This window comes from Triturus cristatus, chromosome 9 (assembly GCF_964204655.1).
Source record: "Triturus cristatus chromosome 9, aTriCri1.1, whole genome shotgun sequence".
NCBI lineage: Eukaryota > Metazoa > Chordata > Amphibia > Caudata > Salamandridae > Triturus > Triturus cristatus.
Genome location: NC_140592.1, coordinates 315,060,172 through 315,080,724, shown reverse-complemented (window position 1 = coordinate 315,080,724; position 20,553 = coordinate 315,060,172). Strand labels below are relative to the sequence as shown.

The window sequence follows — 20,553 nt, the reverse complement described above, 5'->3', positions numbered from 1 at the left end:
TCACAATCCATAAAGTATATACATTTGAGCAGTAGTTGCCTCAAGCAAGTATTATCCTTTTGCACTGACGTTTGATTCCAGGGTTTAGAGGCAAGAAAGTCTTGTTCTAAAAGCAATTGAATAACCAGGTATAAACATACCTATGATATTTCAATGAATTACGTACTATATATAGTAATAATTTCGAAAACTAGTTGGCATACCTGCAAAAAAAGAAGTGATTCAGAGAATCCAGTCATTCAAAGGTAAGCTATATTCTCCAGTATTGGGGTGTCTTTCATGCATTCACATGCTTGAATATTCCCCGTCATCGAAGTGGGTGTCCCACGGTACATAACATAGTAATGTAGCATTAACATAACCATAGATAGGTAAGAAAAAACCATAGAGTAACATTGAATCATAGAGTTTTTAGATAGAAAAAACTTGTCACTTTTATAACATATTACAGTCATTGTGAATAGTCCAAACTCCAGCCAATCCGGCGCTAGCACCCTCCAGAATGTTCTCCTCAGAGGCTCAGGCCCTCAGATTTTCTACCGCACGTCGTTTGAAGGGAGTCTTCCCTGAGCTCTGCTCAGTTTTTTCTCTTTTTTTCTCAAAGAAAAGCCTTTTGTCATATCTACAACCAAGAAGTCCCTCTTCAGACCTTGTGGGACATGTGGAAAACAGCGACTTCATTCTAAGGACCCTCATCAGAAGTGCATTTATTGCCTCTACCCTGAACACCAGGTAAAGGACTGTAAAATCTGCAGGACTTTCTCTCAGAAGACCCTTAATGACAGGGAGGGGAGTCTCCTTCTGTGGCTACAGAAGTTTAAGACTATAAGGACAACTCTTTGTCAGATGTGGAGAGTGTTTCCTCAATCTGGAGTACTTCATCTTTGAAGAGAGCCAGTGAATCGGAGAAGGTTTCTCCTAAAACTAAGTTGGTGAAGAAACTTCATGTTGTCAAGTCCACTGACCGGCCTTCCACTTCAAAAGGGGTGTCTCCTGCCCCTCAGAGTCTGTCTACACCTTCTACGCCCCCGAGATCTGACTCTCAGGCGTCCAAGACTCTAACTGAGCAGTTTTTGCCTAAAACTGGTTCTCTCGTCGACGAGCTCGTTGTCGCTTCCTCCGTCGATGGGGACTGCTGTCGTCGCTCCACGACTACTTCAGCTTCTTCATCTATGATGCTGGCTATGATTCTGTTGTCTGCGACATCTCCATTGACGTTGGTGTCGGTGAAGGTGAGGCTTCTGTCGTCTATGGTGCCTTTGACTTTGTCGACGATGACGAAAGGGTCAGCTTCATAGACTATGGCTTCGTCGTCGACGGTGGCTTCGTCGACGGTGGCTCAACAACGCCAGCAACTTCTCTCGTCGACGGCGACTGCGCCGACGGCTGCATCCATGGATCTGGTTCCTTTGAAGTCTTCAGGTTCTCTGCTTCAAAGGCAACTGTCTTCTTTGGATACTTTGATGCCAATCCAAACTACTTCACATCCTCCAGCAGAACTGTTCTCTTCTGACACTGGTGACAACGAATCGGAGGAGGATAACACATTTAGGGCTGCTCGCAGTCCCTCTGAGCTTCTAATTAAATGTCAGAACTTTGATGACGACCAGGAGTATGACGACGTTTCAGACCGTGCCAACCAGCCTTCACCGGATCTTCCTATGGCGCAGATGCCTATGTCCCTTATTTCCAACCTTCAGTTCATGCTAGATGACTATTACAGACGTTTCCCAAACTCAGTCCAAGCTTCTCCAGCACCACAAGCGCCTCTTCCACCCCCGCTTCCTACAGAACCGTTTTCTACGCCTTCTACTTCGGCGTCCAGGTTTCCACGCCAAGACACTCCTCATGTCATTGAGGAGGATGATGATGATGATGTTGATAACAGAGAGGAGGGTGAGCCAGATGATAGATCCCTGTTCACTGAATGGGACAATTATCAGCTTCAAACGCCTTCCCCCACTGCTCCAGCTACTCTTGATTCTCCACCGGTGGACATAGGTGGATTTCATGTCCTCATGGAAAGGGAGGCAAAGAGATTTCACCTCCCGATGGTCACTAGAGAGGAGAATTGTTTCTTGTATTACTTTAAGGATCAGCCACAGAAAGTGTGTGCTATTCCCATCATTGATTTTATTTGGCAAGAGGGTCTTAAGCTCATGCAACATCATAATTCCATTCCTGCTGTCCTGCCACGACTAGATAAAAAATACAAGGCCCCGGAAAATAGGCCTGCTTGTCTTATTTCACAGTCGAAACCTGATTCCATTATTACACAGGCAGCACAACGTCGTGCCAGGAATCCCTCTTCTCTAGTATCGGCTCCTCCGAATCGTGAGGGGAGGCATTGGTTAAAAAAATTCTCCACTATGGCGGCAACTACGGTCAGAGCGGCCAATTCTCTAGCTATCCTCGGAAGCTATGACCGACAAATGTGGTCAGACATTGCTCCCCTTCTAGATTTACTACCACAACCTTCTAAAGCAGAGGCATTTAAGATTCTTCAAGAAGGGGAAAGGATTTCCTCGGAGATCATTGATTGTGCTGTTGACGTGTCTTCTACGGGTGCTGCTGTTCTCAGGTGGCAGGGCTGGTTGAAAGCCACTTCTTTCCGTCCAGAGGTGCTGACGAAAATATTGGACATGCCTTATGATGGTGAATCGCTGTTTGGCCAACACATTGATGATGCCCTTGAGGCGATCAAAAAGGACACCGACACTGCTCGTGCTCTCGGTACACTTCAATTTAAAAAAAAAAACACCCCTTTCGGGGTGCGTGGGATCATGACTCCTCCTTCCTTTTGGGGAGGTTCCAATCAATACCGACAATACCATTCTTAAGTCCAACAACGTTACTCCTCCCAGAATCAACAGTTGTACAGACAACCGCCAGCTGCGTCTTACCGACAGTACAGAGGTAAATCCTCTTATAGAGGAAGGGATCCCTCCAACAATGACTTTTTCCATCTACCATACTTGATGCCTTCCACCCTCGCAAAGGTTGGAGGTCGAATCTCCCGCTTCTACTCCAAATGGTCTCTGATTACTACCGATCAATGGGTTCTAGATATTGTGCGCAGGGGGCACGTTCTAGAGTTTGACAAGATCCCTCCCAATTCTCCACCCAGAGGTCCTCCTCCTGCCCATCTGAAGGAACTTTTAGGTCAATTAAAAATCTTATTGAGAAAAGGCGCGATCGAAGTGGTTCCGAACTTACAAAAGTGGCAGAGGATTCTGTTAGAGGTTCTTCCTAATACAGGAAAAGTCGGGAGAATGGCACCCTATTCTGGATCTATGTCCCCTAAACACATACATCAAGAAGCAAACATTCCGCATGTTGTCTCTTCAGGAGGTCCTTCCTTTACTATCCCAAGGAGAGTACATGACCACACTGGACCTTCAAGATGCTTATTTTCATGTTCCCATTCTGCCCAGACACCGAATATTCCTCAGATTCAGAGTGGCTGGGAAAGATTTCCAACTCAAAGTTCTTCCATTCGGCCTTCGTTCTGCACCCCGAGTGTTTACCAAAGTCCTCGCACTGGTGGAAGCTTAATGCGTACAAATTTTTCCTTATCTTGACGACTGCCTTCTAAAGGCACGGTCGTTCGAACTGGCATCCCGGCACTCTACTTTGCAGGTCCCTCTTCCAGTCTCTGGGCCTTACGTTCAACATGGACAAGTCTAAATTTGTCCCCGCTCAACTCAGGACGTTTTTGGGGGCCATCCGGGACACCAAACTGGCAAAGGCCTTTGTGTCACACGAAAGGCGTCAACTACTTTGCAACCTAGCAGTCTTCCTCCGGTTAAAAAAGTCAGTTTCTGTTCGGCAGTTGAAGTCCTTCCTAGGGATGTTGTCGTCTTGCATTCCACTAGTCCCTCACTGCCGCTTGAAAATGAGACCCAGCCAGGAGGAATTCGACAAGCAATGGGCGCAAGTCTCTGGATCCTTAAACGATATGGTCAAGGTCACATCTCGGATGCAAACGGCTCTGTTCTGGTGGACTCTCGAAACCAACGTCTCTTCCGGTCATCCATTTCTGGTGGACACTCTAAGTTTGACCCTCACAATGGACGCATCTATCGAAGGGTGGGGAGCACACCTTCAGGACCTCACAGTAAAAGGACGGTGGGATACCCACCAAAGGACCTGGCACATCAACCTTCTAGAGTTACTTGCCATTTTCCTGGTGCTAAAGGCTTTTTGCGCAATTATCCAGGGGGCTTCGGTGTTGGTCCGGACGGACAACACATGCTATAAACAAACAGGGGAGCACACAGTCCATCTTGCTGTCTCTTCAAGCTCAACAAATCTGGGATTGGGCAATCCAGCATCAAGTCACTCTGATGGCAGTGCATGTTCCGGGAGCGTCCAACATTCTGGCGGACTCTCTAAGCAGGTCAACCTTGTCCAATCAGGAGTGGGAGTTGCATCAACCTACGCTGGATCGCATCTTTCGATTATGGGGCCCCCGAATCTGGATCTGTTTGCAACCCATCTGAACCGAAAATGCCCATTTTACGCAGGTTGGCTTGCCCACCCAGAGTCGTGCGGGAATGCCTTTTTGATGAACTGGTCAAAAATATATGCCTACACTTTTCCGCCGATTCCTCTGATCCCCAGGATTCTTCGGAAAATGAAGAAAGAACCTTGTCGCATTCTTCTAATAGCTCCCAGGTTGCCTCGACATGTCTGGTTTACGGAACTCCTGCTCCTCTCGCAGTGCGACCCGTTTCTGCTCTGTCCACTTCCGGGCCTTCTGACCATGGATCAGGGACAGGTTTGTCATCCCGACCCAGCATCTCCGCTTAGCGGCATGGAACCTGAGCACTATGAGTTTGCCAATTTAAACATTCCTTCCGACTGCAGGGAAGTTCTTGGCTAAGGCTAGGGCAGCCTCCACTGTGAAAACATACAAGCTCAAATGGACACGTTTGTCTGTGGTGCGACGCTGCTCAGGTGCATCCTGTTCATTCCACACCAGACAAACTTTTGCCTTTCTTTTTACATCTAGCAAAATCTGGCCTCTCGCATTCTACTCTTAATGTTTTTCTGGCTGCAATCAAGATTTCGACAGGATGGTTCCACCTATTTACTCTTCCAGAGTCATTCAGCAGTTCTTCAAGGGTCTTTTTAGGATGTTTCCTCCAATTCGTCGACCGCCTCCTCCTTGGCATTTGAACATTGTATTGGCTCAACTCATGAAGCCACCGTTGGAGCCCATCCATAAAGTCGATCTAAAATTAATTACGTGGAAGACTTCGCTGCTGTTGGCTCTCACTTCTTCATGTCGAGTCATTGACATACAGGCGTTTACTACTAAACCGCCTTTTCTTCAATTCACCAAGGACTCTGTATTGCTCCGCACTAATCCGGCCTTTATCCCCAAAGTGCCATCAGATTTCTATCTTAATGAGCCAGTCATTTTAAAAACGTTTTTTCCTAATCCTCAAATGTTAGCAGAGAGGTCTCTCCATTCTTTAGATATCAAGAGTTATCTGAAATTTTATCTGCAAAGGACAGCTAGTATCTAAGTCTAATCGGCTTTTTGTGGCCTATGGACGGATGCGAAAGGGGCATCCAGTCACCAAACAGACTGTTGCTTGCTGGATATCTACTACAATTGCCTTTTGCCATCAGCAAGCTGGGAAGCCACTTGCTGCAAATGTTCGAGCGTATTCTACCAGACAAGTTGCCTCTTCTACTGCACTTTTTGCTGGTGTGCCTCTTCAACACATATGCAGGGCTGCAACATGGTCCAGCAGGCACACCTTTACCAAACATTACTGTCTCGAAGCTGCTGACGACGCTGATTCACCCATGGGGCTAGCGGTCCTACGTAATCTCTTTAAGTAAGGTGAGGCTCTGTTGCTTCCCTCCTCCTGTATACAAGGTACCATTTTTTGTCTTTATGCTTCAGTATCTCGTTGTACTGTGTATTATGATGTTTTTATATGTATCTTGCATTATCTTGGCATCACTGCTTACTATTCTTATTCAAGCATGTGAATCTATGAAAGACACTCCAATACTGGAGAAGAACAAAAGTTACTTACCTGTAAACTGTGGTTCTCCAGTATTGGTGTCTTTCATAGATTCACATGCGACCCACCCTCCTCCCCTCAGAGGCTCTCCTCTTCTCCTTGACTCTTTGTTGCTCTTGTGCTACGAAAATCTGAGGGCCTGAGCCTCTGAGGAGAACATTCTGGAGGGTGCCAGCACCTGATTGGCTGGAGTTTGGACTATTCACAATGACTGTAATAGGTTATAAAAGTGACATGTTTTTTCTATCTAAAAACTCTGATTCAATGCTACTTTGTTTTTTCTTACCTATCTATGGTTAGGTTATTGATACATTGCTATGTTATGTACCGTGGGACTCCAACTTCAACGACGGGGAATATTCAAGCATGTGAATCTATGAAAGACACCAATACTGGAGAACCACAGTTTACAGGTAAGTAACGTTTGTTCTTCCTATTCAGATTTTTCAGGCCAATGTCGGCCACCACATCTAAAGTAGCATAGTATTAAGCCAAAATGAATTGCATTTATAATAGCTCATATATTCAACTACCATTAGTCTACTAAAATAAAGTGTGAAATAACTTATTTCCACAACTAGCAAGGTTATAAAATGAAAACTATCTGTTTAATCAGTCTTTATATAGAACCCCAAAATATTTCGCAGGCTTGGTCTACATGGAACAACAGTTGCAGGTTCAGTTTACCAACCACATTTTTTATACATAAACTTTTCTTCATTACCCACCAGAAATGACCTTATAAAATCAATCAAACATGATTTCCATTACTCTTCGGGATGATTGGATAAATGCCACATTTTTTATCATATAAAAATGTGTTCAACTTATGCCTGTAGTTTTGAAGCCTAATAGTTTCTAACAGTGAAAGTATATGGCAAGATTTAAATACAATTCCAATTGCATTCACTAAGTTTGTATGAAGGAAAGCATTTCAGTGTAGGTGCTGCGAGTTATTTATTGGAATATCTCACTACCCTAAAGTCTATATGGCAGTCCATGGCTATTCTCGCATCCTGTAAATCAAGACTCATTTTATTTTAATATGTATTATTCAGCCATGAGTTTCTCATTTAAATGGAATACATTGCATGTTTTTACATTCAGTACCCCTAGTATTATACATGTATGTACCAATGAAATACATCTCTTGTCAATGACAGCACTGTTCACCCTAACGCGAATAAAGGTTTTGCCTTATTAAAATATGTAAGACAATATAAACTTTACGAGTAAACAGTTTGTTTTTAAGTTCAATGCCCCCCATATATTATGCATATGAGCTACAAAGAGATAAATCTCTTTTATGAATAACAGCACTATTCTCCCTTACACAACGAAGGGTTCCGCCATATTAAAACATATTCGGGCTTCCTAGTCGTTCTAACAACACCGTTGAGACACTGTTAGGATTGCCTAGCATTAGGATCCCACTACGGTAAATGTACTATATCATAGAATCCCCTTTGAATGTAGCTATTTACTCGTGCTTTACAGACCTGTGGGACTGGGGTCAAGGTGACTAACCGCCTTCCTCCAACTCTTCTCTGTAGATGATATCAAACCGAGATCACTCCATTCCTTTACGTTTAACTTTACTGCATCCCTCACGCATGCGTAATGTAATGAAATCAGCAGCTTGTATGACGGGCATCTTTAACTGATGTTTTTACGATCAAATCATATCTTATAAGTTTATACTGGTGCAACTAGTGTATTTGCCTAGTGGGTGTTATCTCAGATCAAAGTCCTGGGGATGTCAATTGTCGCTACGTTATATTAAAATGTAGTCAATTCTATGCCAGCAGCTTGCATGGTGGCCATCTTTTAACTGATGTTTTTACTATCCAATCATAACTTGCAACTTTGTATTGGTGCAACCTGTTTATTTACCCAGTAGATTTTTCTCCCGTTCAGATCTACATTTAGATTGCCAAATATGGCATATATGAATGTCTGGTTTTACATGTTCCTTATTAATCTAGATATGCAATGTCTGCCCAATAGGGAACTTTCCCTGGTCTTTACAATTGTGAATAGCATGGTATTACGAAATATAAGACAGTTGTATACATCTAAAAGGCCTATTACCGCTATAACAATTTTTCATGTGGGAATATGTGGTGATTTGTAAATATATAAACATTTTATAAACCTATAAATCAGTTTATTATATTGCTCTGGATGGTATTTGGTCATTTTAATGTATCTTGGTGTTAGAGTGATTTTGTGTTCAAACTAACATCAGTGTGTTGCTTGTTCTGTTCTCTTACTACAATTTATTTCCATTTGTTAGATTATTGTGGGTACTCCTTTAGAAATTATAGGAAGTTTCTATCATCCAAGCTTTAATAAAGGCCTCTTATCGATCCATAAACCTCAGAACAACTATTTTCTTCATCAGTGGGGTTATGACCTGTTAACTCCATAAATCCCAAAAGCTGATACTGTGCAAGAACAATTTTAATCTGCATGTTGCTAAAGCTTCTAAAACCGTTGGTAGTGAATGGTCATTTAATTACGTGTTGCCCCTAAATGATGTATAACAACTAGTTTAGAGATTCAATGCTGTACCTCAAAATTATTCGGAAAAATCTTAAATCTAACTTTAAGAACTTTGTAATGTAAAATTTAAGCTGTTATTCAGAACATACCCTCTTAAAAAACATAACCTGATGTACTGTCTGTTTTAAATCTGATTTAATAGCTACCAAAATGCCTAGAAAGTGTGTATACCTAGAATTGATGAATAACCATAGTGCAAGCCTGTAGCGGTATACGTGATCTCTTAATCAACCAAAGACTGCCTTGCTTAGGGATGTTCTAATGACCTATAAAGCTTGAGGCTGTACAAATGACCTGTTCAAAAATAATTCAAGTAACACGTTATTGTTCAAAGTAAGTATCAGAAGGAGAATATGGCATTAAGATTTGTGCAGCCCTCCTTACTGAACCACTCCGTTAGGATATCCATCATCGCCCAAACCACCCACCCACACATGTGGTTAGGGAAATTAATGGCCCTGTGGAGAACCTAAACTCGAATCGCAGGTGCAGGCTGATGTTTGCACAAAGGGACAGTTAAATGGTGAATGCTTTGTTACACAGGTACTCCGTTACATTACATAGCCTAACACGTTATGTGTTGGATTCATTCTGTTTTTCCTTGCTGCTCCTCAGATCTGGTTGAAAGTGGTGAATAATTAAGAATAAGTCTATTGACCAGGTACTGAGTTAAACTCTCAAATAAGTCAGTACTTGATATTTATATGGTGATCATAAATTTTTCTCTGCAGAAACCTCTGCTAAGGAAGGGTTACTCCTGTGGTGTCAGAGAAAGACCGCGCCATACAAGAATGTCAATGTTCAGAACTTCCACATCAGGTAAAGGCTTGAATAATGAACTACTACAGATGGGGTGGCAGAACTGTTGTCTAGCAGCCTAATACAACACTACTGTTCCTTTTGGATCTAAGCATCATGGATGTCTTAAATATAGTTAGTCGGCACATGAGGCATTGAACAGCGTAAGTTTTTTTTTTTTTTTTTTTTTCTCTTCTTTCTGCTGCGCTTATGCGAAGGTAAAGGTAACTTCATCTGATAGGGGCGCTGCAATGTACTAAATGCGCAGATTGCATCACTCTGGAGTTGGGCTTCATATCTCGGTCAATACTTTTTTGTGTGTTGGGCAGAGGAGATTTAATTCTAGGTTATGGAGAGGGACATTAATTTCTTCTGTGCTTGATTTATTAATGTTTTTTTTCTGATCTAGCTGGAAGGATGGTTTGGCGTTCAATGCTCTAATCCACAGACATCGGCCAGAACTCATTGAATATGAGAAGCTGAGAAAGGTTAGTGTTAGTAGTGGGGGAGGGGGGGTGTGTGTGTGGTGTGTGTGTGTGTGTGTCTCACATTTCATTGGTTGCTTGTCTCCATACCACTCATTCCTATTAAACGTTCCTTTGTCCAGGCGCTTAATTCCCAGAATGTGGCACACAACCTGTTGGGCTGTGGAACAAACCAACACAAGCTTCTTTTCTGGTGTTTCTCACAAGTAACATTCATATTGTTTGGTGTAAGGGAGAGATTAATCTGTATGACATGGAAGTTACGTGGCATGGGTGGACGAGCTGGGGTGCAGAAAGGAAAAAGAGCACCCAGTTTGGCCATCCTCAACAGTGAATCAGTGTCATGAGACCAGTTTGAGATTCTTATATGCAATCATTGGCCATATGTTTAACTGATTTTAAGGAAGCATTTATTTGTACGTAGTTCATTTTTTAGCACCAATAGAGAAGCACCTAATTAAATCATCTCATAGCTGTGGGCTTAAGTCATGCTACCCCACTAAATGGCCTGCAGATCATTCTAGGGTAACTATATTAGTTCAAGCATTTGATGGACCCCCTGCAGCAGCCACTGTCGCCAACTCAGATGGCTATCTTTATTCTAAATCCTCATCCCATGTGACAGAGGACAAATAGTCCGTGCAAAGGTTATTGCTTCAATAACACATATAAACTATTATGCATAATGCTTGCGTACTGGTTTCAGCTGTTAAGCAACCCAAGTGTGGCAATACTTTACACCAATGTTGAAACTTATTAACATTTTTACATGTTCTTTGCTTTAAAAAGGTTAACACCAGATTTTCTTATTGTGATTTTGGTTTCCTTTGACAAACTAGCACTTCAAAATAAAGCAAAAGAGAGTAAGCAAATCCTTGCAATCCACGTTTATTAATCCCATTATAGTGTTGGCACAATCCTCTAACACAATTGTTTAAATTTTCAAGAGTGCATTTAATGAAGGTTGTCAAATACAGATCGACAGTTTACTAAAATGTGATAGATCGATAGAGAAGCTTACATTTTTTCAACATGTTTATATTTCCTGTAACCAAATAAAGTCACACTCCAGAGTCACAGTACTTAATAGGATTGTTTGAGATGTCATTTTGCAAGATTTAGCCTTTGATCACTCTTGTGCTGAGCTTAGTAAAGTAGTTTAACAAAGAGGGCTTTGCAGCATTCAGCCTTGTTCGATGTACTGCTTTCTCAAAAGAGAAGTGTACCTTTTCATTAAAGAAACAATGGAAAAGCCCTTGAAATGACATTGATCAGTTAACCAAGAAGCTAGTCTTTCTTGGTGAGCCTATGCCTTTGTTATCTAAAGACCATTGTGTTGCCTCCCACAAGTACAAATTAGTCCCTCGGCTGGTCACTTGTTTTATACCGAAGTTTCCAACAGACTTGTTAAAATCTGGAAATAATGTTTTCCATTTTCCAGCCTATCCTTCATGCTTCATTAGGTGTCAAAGTCTGTCCCAATTGCCAGGTTCACTGTTCCTGGCAGTTAAAAGCTGGCACACGGTCCAAATTCTCTCTTCACCAGAGTAAAGAGACGTTTATAGGCTACTTTTCATGCATTTAGTAAGGACTTTTCTCTGAGTTCTAGAAAACAATGGGGTTTTGGCTAGGAAGTGCTAAGCATTCTATTTTCATGAAGCTTTTTCAATCAAGAGTGGTTCTCCTTCCCAATACATTTGGGCTGTGGTATCTGATTGATTCTGTGAGCTGAGCTGGGCTGGTTATGAGCCATTTATCTCTTTATAGTGTTTCTAGGTTTCAAGGTCACTTGGATGGAATTCTAGTTCTCCAGCATTTTAACAGATTTGCATGCAACCCATTGGCATCATTGGTGAGGCAATAGTACTATGAGCAGGCTCATGCTTTTGAATCTGGGATGGCTTTATGGGGTGGAACATAAGGGGGGCGTGGGCAACTGGCCAAGATTGCGGACGCATAGCTCGGAGGCCTCCGGTCCCCGTCATCTTATTAAATAACTATCTGGCAGTGATATTGGGCTCGAACTATATCACAAAGCTGACCCTGAATGGTCAATAAGTTGCTGCCTGTGAACAATGCTCAGCACATGGCCTGGAGCTGCTGATTGGGCTGACTGCCACGGCATGGAGAAGATGGTGGCTGGAAAGAAGTGGTCCTTGGGCCTATGGATGGCATAGGACCCCAGGTTCGACGGGGACACCCCAGCGGTGAGTAGCTCAGATTGACTAGGGGTGACCCTCCCAGGGGATGCTCGTGCTGCTTGCTACTGACTGGGCTGGGCGCAGTGTGGATAGGCCTGCTAGCGTGGGCCGCATCGTACAGCGCGCAAGCCTCTGTACCCAGGGGATCGGATTTGCCCTGTTGGCACACATGACGCCACAATAGAAGGTGAGCGGCGGTGCATAAGGAGGCCAAGAGAAATTGGCAATCACTGCGGGCGACTGGGCTGGGCACATCGAGGCGGCAGTGTTGTACAGCCCGGCAAATCATGGTGGGGCACACCACAGTGACAGCCTTGGAATAAGCGGCAATGCAGGCACACCGGTGGGCCTTAGGGAGCCACTTTTAACATATTGGTGATACTGTGTTTGACGGCTGAATGGGTGAATTGTGCTGCTTACCAATGTGCTGGGTTTCCCCTTCGCAAAGAAGCGCTCTGTAGCATTACTCCAAGACACCCCAGCTCGAAGTAAATCGGGCTGGCACCAGTGCACATGGATGATCCTTAAGGGGTCCTCAAGGCCTACAAGGAGTGGCTGCGATATGGCCATAAGCGTTTCAAGGGTTCAGGGGCCCACTGCATAGTGGACAGCTTTAAGAGGACGTGCCTTGTCCTACTGGGAGAGCAGGCATCCCTAAGTTGTCGAGTTTGACCCTCCAGTGGTCGCTGTCGGGGTGCAGTTGACACACACATTCCAGGAACAATACTACAAGACTGGACCCCATGTATGTCGTGATGGGCGCCCGGGTAGTCTACAGTGTACCCAAAGACCTAGTCTGCTCTACTGTTTGTGGAAACTGGGTAGCTGCCTTGTTTCCTGGCTGTGTGAAGCGCCCGCTGTACTGTTAAGGCTATTTGGGTAGAGGACAGGGACACTTAGGACCTGCAAACACACACTGTACTACACCGGGAATGGAGACATGGTTTGTCTTTTCAGCTAACTATTCCTCACCAGCCCTCAGCCTCGGGATAAAGTAATTTGTGCATGCACAGACGCCCATAGCGGCCATCATGGCTTACCAGAAACACTCTTTTTAACACATGCCAGCATCCTCCGCTATGTTCGTCAGCACTGGGCTCCAGATGGGAGGGAACCCACAATGCATGAACTGCTTCGAGCACTACATACCATCGGACATGGTTGACACCTAATACGATGGCTCTATTGAAGCCTCCATGCACTCCTCATTATACCCCACTGCCCTAAAAACTCAATGGCAAAGGATCCTAACCCGTGAGATATCATCCAAAGAATGGACCTGTTTATTGGAATATACCCCAAAAAATTCTTGCATCTCTAGCTTTAAATTTATTCAGTTCTGCATACAACATCGAGCAAATTTCACACCACATAGACCTAATAATAAAATTTTCTCCACGGCTTCCTCAGTGTGCCCTTGGTGTCATACTTTGGTTGCCCACCTAATGAACATGTAATGGACATGTTCCTTCCTATCCACCTACTGGGAGGGTATCTCTGCAGGTGCTAATGGAATTGAATAGCCTGGATCACCAGAAAGCACCATAACAGTGTCTTGGGGCTACATCCACGGGCCAAAGGCTCCAAAGTGATAGCACGCTTTATGGACCTAGCATTACTGTTGGTAAAGAGGCTGATAATGATAAGTTGAAAGTCCCCGCAGGCTTTACGTGTGGCTCAATGACAGTAGGAGGTATTGCACTGTGATCTAGCTGAATGTGGGTCCTTGCATCTAGAGGAGTATAGAAGTCTCCATAAAAACCCATATCGCTTGAATAGGACACATTATTAGAGGGGTTCTGGGCACAAGATGAGGAGGCGTGGGCGAGTGACGTACTCTGATTTACTACATAGACTCCTTTGGGAAATTTCTCTGTATGTCCCCCAACCCCCTCCCTCCGTTCCCTATGGTTGATGCCGTACATAATACCTCTTCAAACACACTAAAGCAGTGACAGAGCCCCCCCATCAATGCGTTTTCTGCAGTAGCACTAATAATTTAATCAGCACCTCCTACAGATTACACCTAATGACTTATGAATTCCCACACACACAGCCTCCCAATGGCAAACCTCAGTAGGTGACAGTCTAGTTTGTAGGTAGGGGGGGAGGTTGGGTTATGATTGTTTGAATTGCATATTGCTTTCTATGCCACACAATGTTTGTCTAAATTGTCTAACTGTAAATGTAATGCATTACCATATGCTAAATGTCAACGTCACTAAACAGAAGTACGCATCAATGTTGCTGTATATCGCCTAAATGCAATAAGGACTGTTTAAAAAAAAAAAAAAAAACTTTAAAAAATGTAGTCTGTTATAAAGCCAATCCCGACTATTTGCAAGAGTTGTAAAGGCCTGAACAGATTGTTGGAAATTCAGTTCCTTTTAATATGTGGTGATAAATATGAAACTAGTAACACTTAAGTAACTTTTCTTGCGTTCTTTTACCTGTTCGCCCACAGAACAATTTTAGTCTTGCTAAAATGTGAATTCATTATCTTGATCTTTTGAAGGGATAGGAGTATACTATTTTAAAAATATGATTATCTTTGATAATCTATTGCTCATATGTCTTGCTATAAGGCAACCCCATGCACAATACGACTTAAACCCTGATCTAATGATGTTTTCCCAAAACAGAGTTGTAACTAATGTTCTGTGACCTGCAGTTTTTGCTGGACTAAAGCCTTTTAATTGCTCTCCCCTCAACATGACCAAAGTTAGTTTTATACACTTCTGTCGATAGTATATAGTTGTCCATAAGGACTCCATCTTTCCTTCACATCTGAAGTACTTAAGTTTTCGAATGAATCTGTACTCAGTCTTCATACGTTTGCCTTTGGGGCAGAAGGGCACCTTAACAAGGAACATTTATTTGGAGTTCTGAAGTAATTTAGCATGGTTTAGCAAGGTTCATAAAGGAGGCATGCGTAGGTCATCATCTCATTCAGGTACAGTTTATATACTTAACAAATGTACCCAAAGTGCAACTAGTCAATACAGTTGAAACTAAGTAGTTGAGGATGTTTACACAAATTCATCAAATGTTCCAATGTAGTTTTTTTATGTATTGTTTGGTTTCTTTGTTGTGTGATTCTTAACCAGTTCTGAATCTGTTCAGCTACATATACTCATTAATCCTTGCTCATCTAGCTGATCTGTCTTTTAGGATGATCCAGTTACCAACTTGAACAATGCCTTTGAAGTAGCTGAAAAGTATCTTGACATTCCCAAGATGTTGGATGCAGAAGGTGAGTCTTGTGTATTTTTTAGGAGTAGGGGGATTGCCATCATGGTGCCTATATTGTTTGCAACCCAAGTGGCTGGCAACATATGGAAACCTGGAGGCCCCACTCTCCTTTCTTATGATTTAACATTTGTCATTGAATTGCAGACATTGTCAACACAGCTCGTCCTGATGAGAAGGCCATCATGACTTACGTGTCTTCCTTCTACCACGCCTTTTCTGGAGCTCAGAAGGTATCCGATGTCTGGGCAGCATCTCTTGCTGGGCTGCCCCATGGCAACGTCACTTGCTTACTTCCTTTCTCTCTTGCAGATGGCGGTGAACTTTAGCTGGTCCCCTGAATCTCTGTTTGTGTCCAGACCTGCTCACACTGCTAGAGCCTATTAAAACATTTAAATAATTGGATTGGACTAGTTAATAAGGCAGGCAAAGTAAAATGTCTAGAAGCCGAGGAGGAGTCAAGAGCAAGGCATTCTGACTGGCTTTACTGGAAAATGCTCTATCGGGTGATAGTGAGACACAGTATAGTCTTTTATTTATTTATTTAAACGTTTTGTATCTTTACTTTATCTGTCAGTGTTTGTAGATATTTAGTTTTTTCTGTGGTGATTCATGGGCAAACATTTTTCCTTTGGACGTAAAGAGGAATTCAAAGGATCAGATTATAGATTTTAAAGATGTGGACTAAGGTTGTCTTTTGGTTATTCTTGAGGTATTTTTTCCGGCATTAATCATGGTTTTACCACATTAACTTATATCATTCTAAATTGCACCAACAATTTTAAGTGTATGGGATGTTGAATATGCTTTTGTAATGTGGACTGAACGAGTTTTCAAAAATTGAGAATTAATTGGCTTGATTCTAATTGGAAAAGTTACACTGCAAATTGTTGGGGGAAAAAACTGGAGTTAGCTCAGAGCATTTTAGGCAGTTGTTGTGCTGTTGTTTTCCTTGGTGATTGTCTCAGTCTAGGTTAGGGTTCCTAGTAAACATGCACTTTGGTATTCTTACCTAGAAGTCAACTTGGAGTTTACTTGCAGTTTAATCCTGTCTGTCTTTTTGCACCAAAAATCATGAAGATAAACCTTCAAAATGATATGATCTAGCTATGTATTTCTTCTGGGCTTTTTTGGTCACTTTGCTTAAAATTGTGACAGTCAAGTCATTTGACATATGAAAACTGTTGCAAGATGAGGGATAATGCAGGGTACACAAGCTGGAGAGTGGCAAAGCATATGTCCGTAATGGCATATAAGTGCTTTGTTGGTCATCCCAATTATTTTCATTTAGCACTCTTAATTTATTTGTTGTGTTTGCCTTTGAAAGTCCTCTACACTGAGTTGGCCCTTATCATAAACTTTTACAACAGATTTGTTGTGGACAGTACTCTGTGAGCAGAGTCCCGACACAGACTGAGGTCCTGGTTTCAGCTGTCCTGGAGCAATGCTTTCCTGTGCTGCCTGCCAGGGCGCAAGATATCTGCATGGGCTGGGTCTGCTTTTTTCATTCTTTCCTTCCTTCTCTCTCTCTCTCCTGCGCAGATATTGTAGGCACTCTGAGGCCGGATGAGAAGGCCATCATGACATATGTGTCCAGCTTCTACCACGCTTTCTCAGGTGCTCAAAAGGTGAGCTGCTGGTGGGTGCAACTTTCTGCTACACTGTCTACCTCTGTTTTGGCTCTTGCTTGTCTGTCTTTCAGTTACAGCGCATTTAAATGTCTTGCATGAAGGTTGAACCTAATTTATAACAAAAGCATGTTTCAGCATTTTAATTACTATTACTGATATGCATGTTAACTGATGTGTTAAGCACAGACTTCTTGTTGTATAGGGACAAATGTTCATTCCAAACCTGTCAAAGGAAAATGAGCATCTATTGTGTAATTAATCCAATCATATTCAATCTCCCCAGTGCTATGAGCCTTGCCTCTGAAGGTATTGGTTTGTTTCATCTGAGTAGGACACTTTTTAAAAAATGTAGCTCAAGATTCTTTGACATGCCCTTTCTGCACTGAAAATGTGTCTGACAATAAGGCAGTCCTTCTTTGAGTCCTTTCTTTAGACACTGTATTCTTAAGTTACTATCCTAATTCAACATAATGTGCTATGTGTATTTGGATTTTTGCAAAATATTTGCTGAAGTTTTGGAAGGTTAGCTAGGTTTTTTGTGTGCCAGAGATGGCATACATACATACCCTGGGTATCACATGATGATCTTGTTAGAATTAATTATTTTGTTTGCTCCAAAGGCAAAACTACCATGGAATGATCTATGTTCCTGTTTCCTCTGTATATCTGTCTAATCTGAATTGGTTTCCTGATTAGATACTTTCCAAAAGTAGGTGACGTTCAGGTTTGTGCTTATTAATGTAGTAGGTGTATGTTCGAGGCATGTGTGGCTGTAGATGCATATGCTTGTCATACTCCTGCCATCTAGGGTTGGCTCCGGATGTGTGCAAGTTGTTTTTCTTCAAAGCAGACTTGCGAGTCATGGGTTCGAGTGACTCCTAGTGATCATGCGCATGTCCATTGAATCCTTTGTTAGATTGTTTTCTTTCCGCTATTGGGTTTGGATATGTGTGCCTGCACTCTGGTTGGAGGCAGTTACGGTGCTCTTTCCGGTTCATGCAACATTCACCGTTGTTGGTATTGTTTCGATCGCGTTTCCAATTCTGTGTATCAAGGTTTACCTACTTTGCTCGTCCAGTCGACGCGCTTCTACCTCGGCCCCTCCAGGGCATAGCCCTTTGGGCTTTTTCCTCAGTCTCCATCACAGAGAATACCCTGCTTGTGATGAAATGCACGCCCTTCCGTTACTGCTATTGCTGCCATGCGATGTTTGTCACCAGAACACAGAGGCGGTTTGTGAAGCCTGTTGCTCCTTCAGCTCCAAGAAAACCCTCCGAGATCGTTGAGCACGTCGGCTCGAGATGCAGCTGAGAAACATAGAGGGCACTCCAGACATCTTCGGCTATTAAGACGTCCAAGAACACCCTCAATCATCGGTTGCAGCTGAAGAGGCGATTTCCTTTGAGGTTCTGACCTAGAGATCGACCTGGATATGGAGGAAGTCACACTGGCTCAACAGCCCGTGAGTACGGTAGCCCCTGTCTCTCAACAGTGTCGAACACTACAAGAGACACTTGGCCTCTCTTGATCAAGAGGCACCACTGCCTTCTGGCCATGGTCGGCACCGAGTGACTGTTTCGGGCGCCCCGCCCTTCGAATCCTCGCTGAAACACCTAATAAAGCTAAAGCCTTAATCGTCGCCCACCTCTGTACCGAGCGTACCATTGATACTATGCTGTCAGTGGTCATCACTTTGACACCGAGTGGAACTTCAGGACCAAAACCTGGGTTGGATCCGAAAGCTTTGATGCAGGCTTCCAAACCCGATTCCGACAAGCCAGTGGAGCCCATTATTCATAGACTCCTGGAAAAAAAGCTGGATGCTAGACAAAAGCAAATCCACATCCAGCCTCTTACTTGCCGTATCCTTGCCAAGGCTTCGGCTCGGATACCTCCACCACGGAAAAGACAGCGGCCTTTCCAGGAGGCTTTTGACTCGCCAGTACCATCAAGAAAAGGGAACAAATATGACCAAGCCAACAGTCTTTTGTCTCCTCCATCATCCTCGCCACCTTCACAACTTGCACCAGACTCACCTTCTCCAGCACAGTCAGTCTGTTGGAGATGCACTAGACCTCTCACTTCAGGGGTCTCCACAATACAAGATAGGTGGGCATGGTGGAGGACACAACACCGTTGGGACACCACCACGTCCTGACCCCTGGGCCACCTATGATATTGACCCTCCTAGGGGCATGGACCCATACATATTTCCTACTCTTCCCTCCACTTCTGATGACTCGACAGTATATCAGGAGGTGTTCTGTAGAGCTGCTGCCTTTCACGATTGTACAGCTCCACAAGGAACCCATAGAAGAGGATTTACTCTTTCTGACCCTTTCATCTACCCATAGGGCTACTCAGTATCTACCAATGCTAAAAGACATGCTGACACTGAGGACATTTTTAAAGACCCTATTAAAGCTAGGGTTATAACACAGACTGTAGATCAAAAATGCAAATCCTCCTCATCTGATCCTATATACGTTAAGGGCCATTTACCAGCAGACTTTCTAATGATTACCACTGCTCGCAAGGGGGTTAACTCACAAGCTAGGGAACAAGATTGCAGTGCATGCTGCCGATCATTGGCGTATTGCCCACTCAGTGGGCTTGCTCGATATGACTGTGCTCACTGGGATGAGATGGTCCTGCTCCAATATCTCCCAGAAGAGTTTAGAATGAGAGGACAAGAACTGGTCTCAGAGGGCAAGCTAATATCCAATACCTCCATAGGCTGTGCCCTGGACTCTGCTAGCTCTGCCGCTAGCGGCATCAATACCAGCATCTTTCTGTGATGCCACTCAGTTACGTATTTCTGGTTTTAAATCCATTAAATGTCCTTAATGTACCCTTTGGCAAACAACATCTTTTTCTCAAGTTGACCAGACCTTACAGGAAATGTAAAAAGACAGACGGTGAAAGCAAATGGATTCCTTCAAACACCTACTCCACGTGGCTCCTTTCACCACTCCAACTATCGTAGAGTTCCCTAAACCACTTCTTTGATAACAGTGGGAAGGGATGGTGTGCCCAAAGTTAACACTCCTCTCCAAGAGGTTACTTCAGGGACAACAATGCCAAGGGTAGAAGAGGTGCTTTCCCCCGACCGGAACACACCTGTCGGGTCATTTACAGGATTTTTAACCCACATTGCAATCAACCACATCATACCTGTGGTTGTTGGATATTATCGAACATGGTTATTGTCTGGAGCTCTTTACAACACCTCCCAACATTCTACCTTCCAACCACAGGCTATCACTAGAACATCAAACACTGCTCAAAATGGAAGTTCAAGCTCTTTTTAAAAGCGGTATATAACCTGTCCCTATACTTCCTAATCCCAAAAAAGGACAGCTCTTTATGTCCAATTTTAGATCTCAGGCTCCTAAACCAGTACATCCTGTCGGATCAATTCCATATGGTCATTCTCCAAGACGTGATCCCACTTCCCCACCATGGAAACTTTCTAGCTGCACTAGACCTAAAGGGCACCTATTTTCACATAACAATAGACCTAGCACATCACAAATACCTAAGATTTGTGATTGCTGGCAAACATCAGTTTCAGGGTGAC

General features: G+C 43.3%; 1 protein-coding gene across 2 annotated transcripts in view; it reads left to right on the top strand.

The window, feature by feature from the left end:
* Nucleotides 1-20,553, top strand: part of ACTN4 (actinin alpha 4) — a 298,634-nt gene that overhangs the window by 139,181 nt on the left and 138,900 nt on the right. Inside the window, exons 5-8 of one of the 2 annotated variants that reach the window (XM_085625020.1) lie at nucleotides 9,341-9,428; nucleotides 9,817-9,895; nucleotides 15,265-15,346; nucleotides 15,490-15,575. In XM_085625020.1, the coding sequence (XP_085481146.1) occupies nucleotides 9,341-9,428; nucleotides 9,817-9,895; nucleotides 15,265-15,346; nucleotides 15,490-15,575 (335 nt within the window). Of the gene's footprint in view, nucleotides 1-9,340; nucleotides 9,429-9,816; nucleotides 9,896-15,264; nucleotides 15,347-15,489; nucleotides 15,576-16,884; nucleotides 16,971-20,553 lie in introns of both variants that reach the window. The other variant, XM_085625021.1, reaches the window with a different exon arrangement.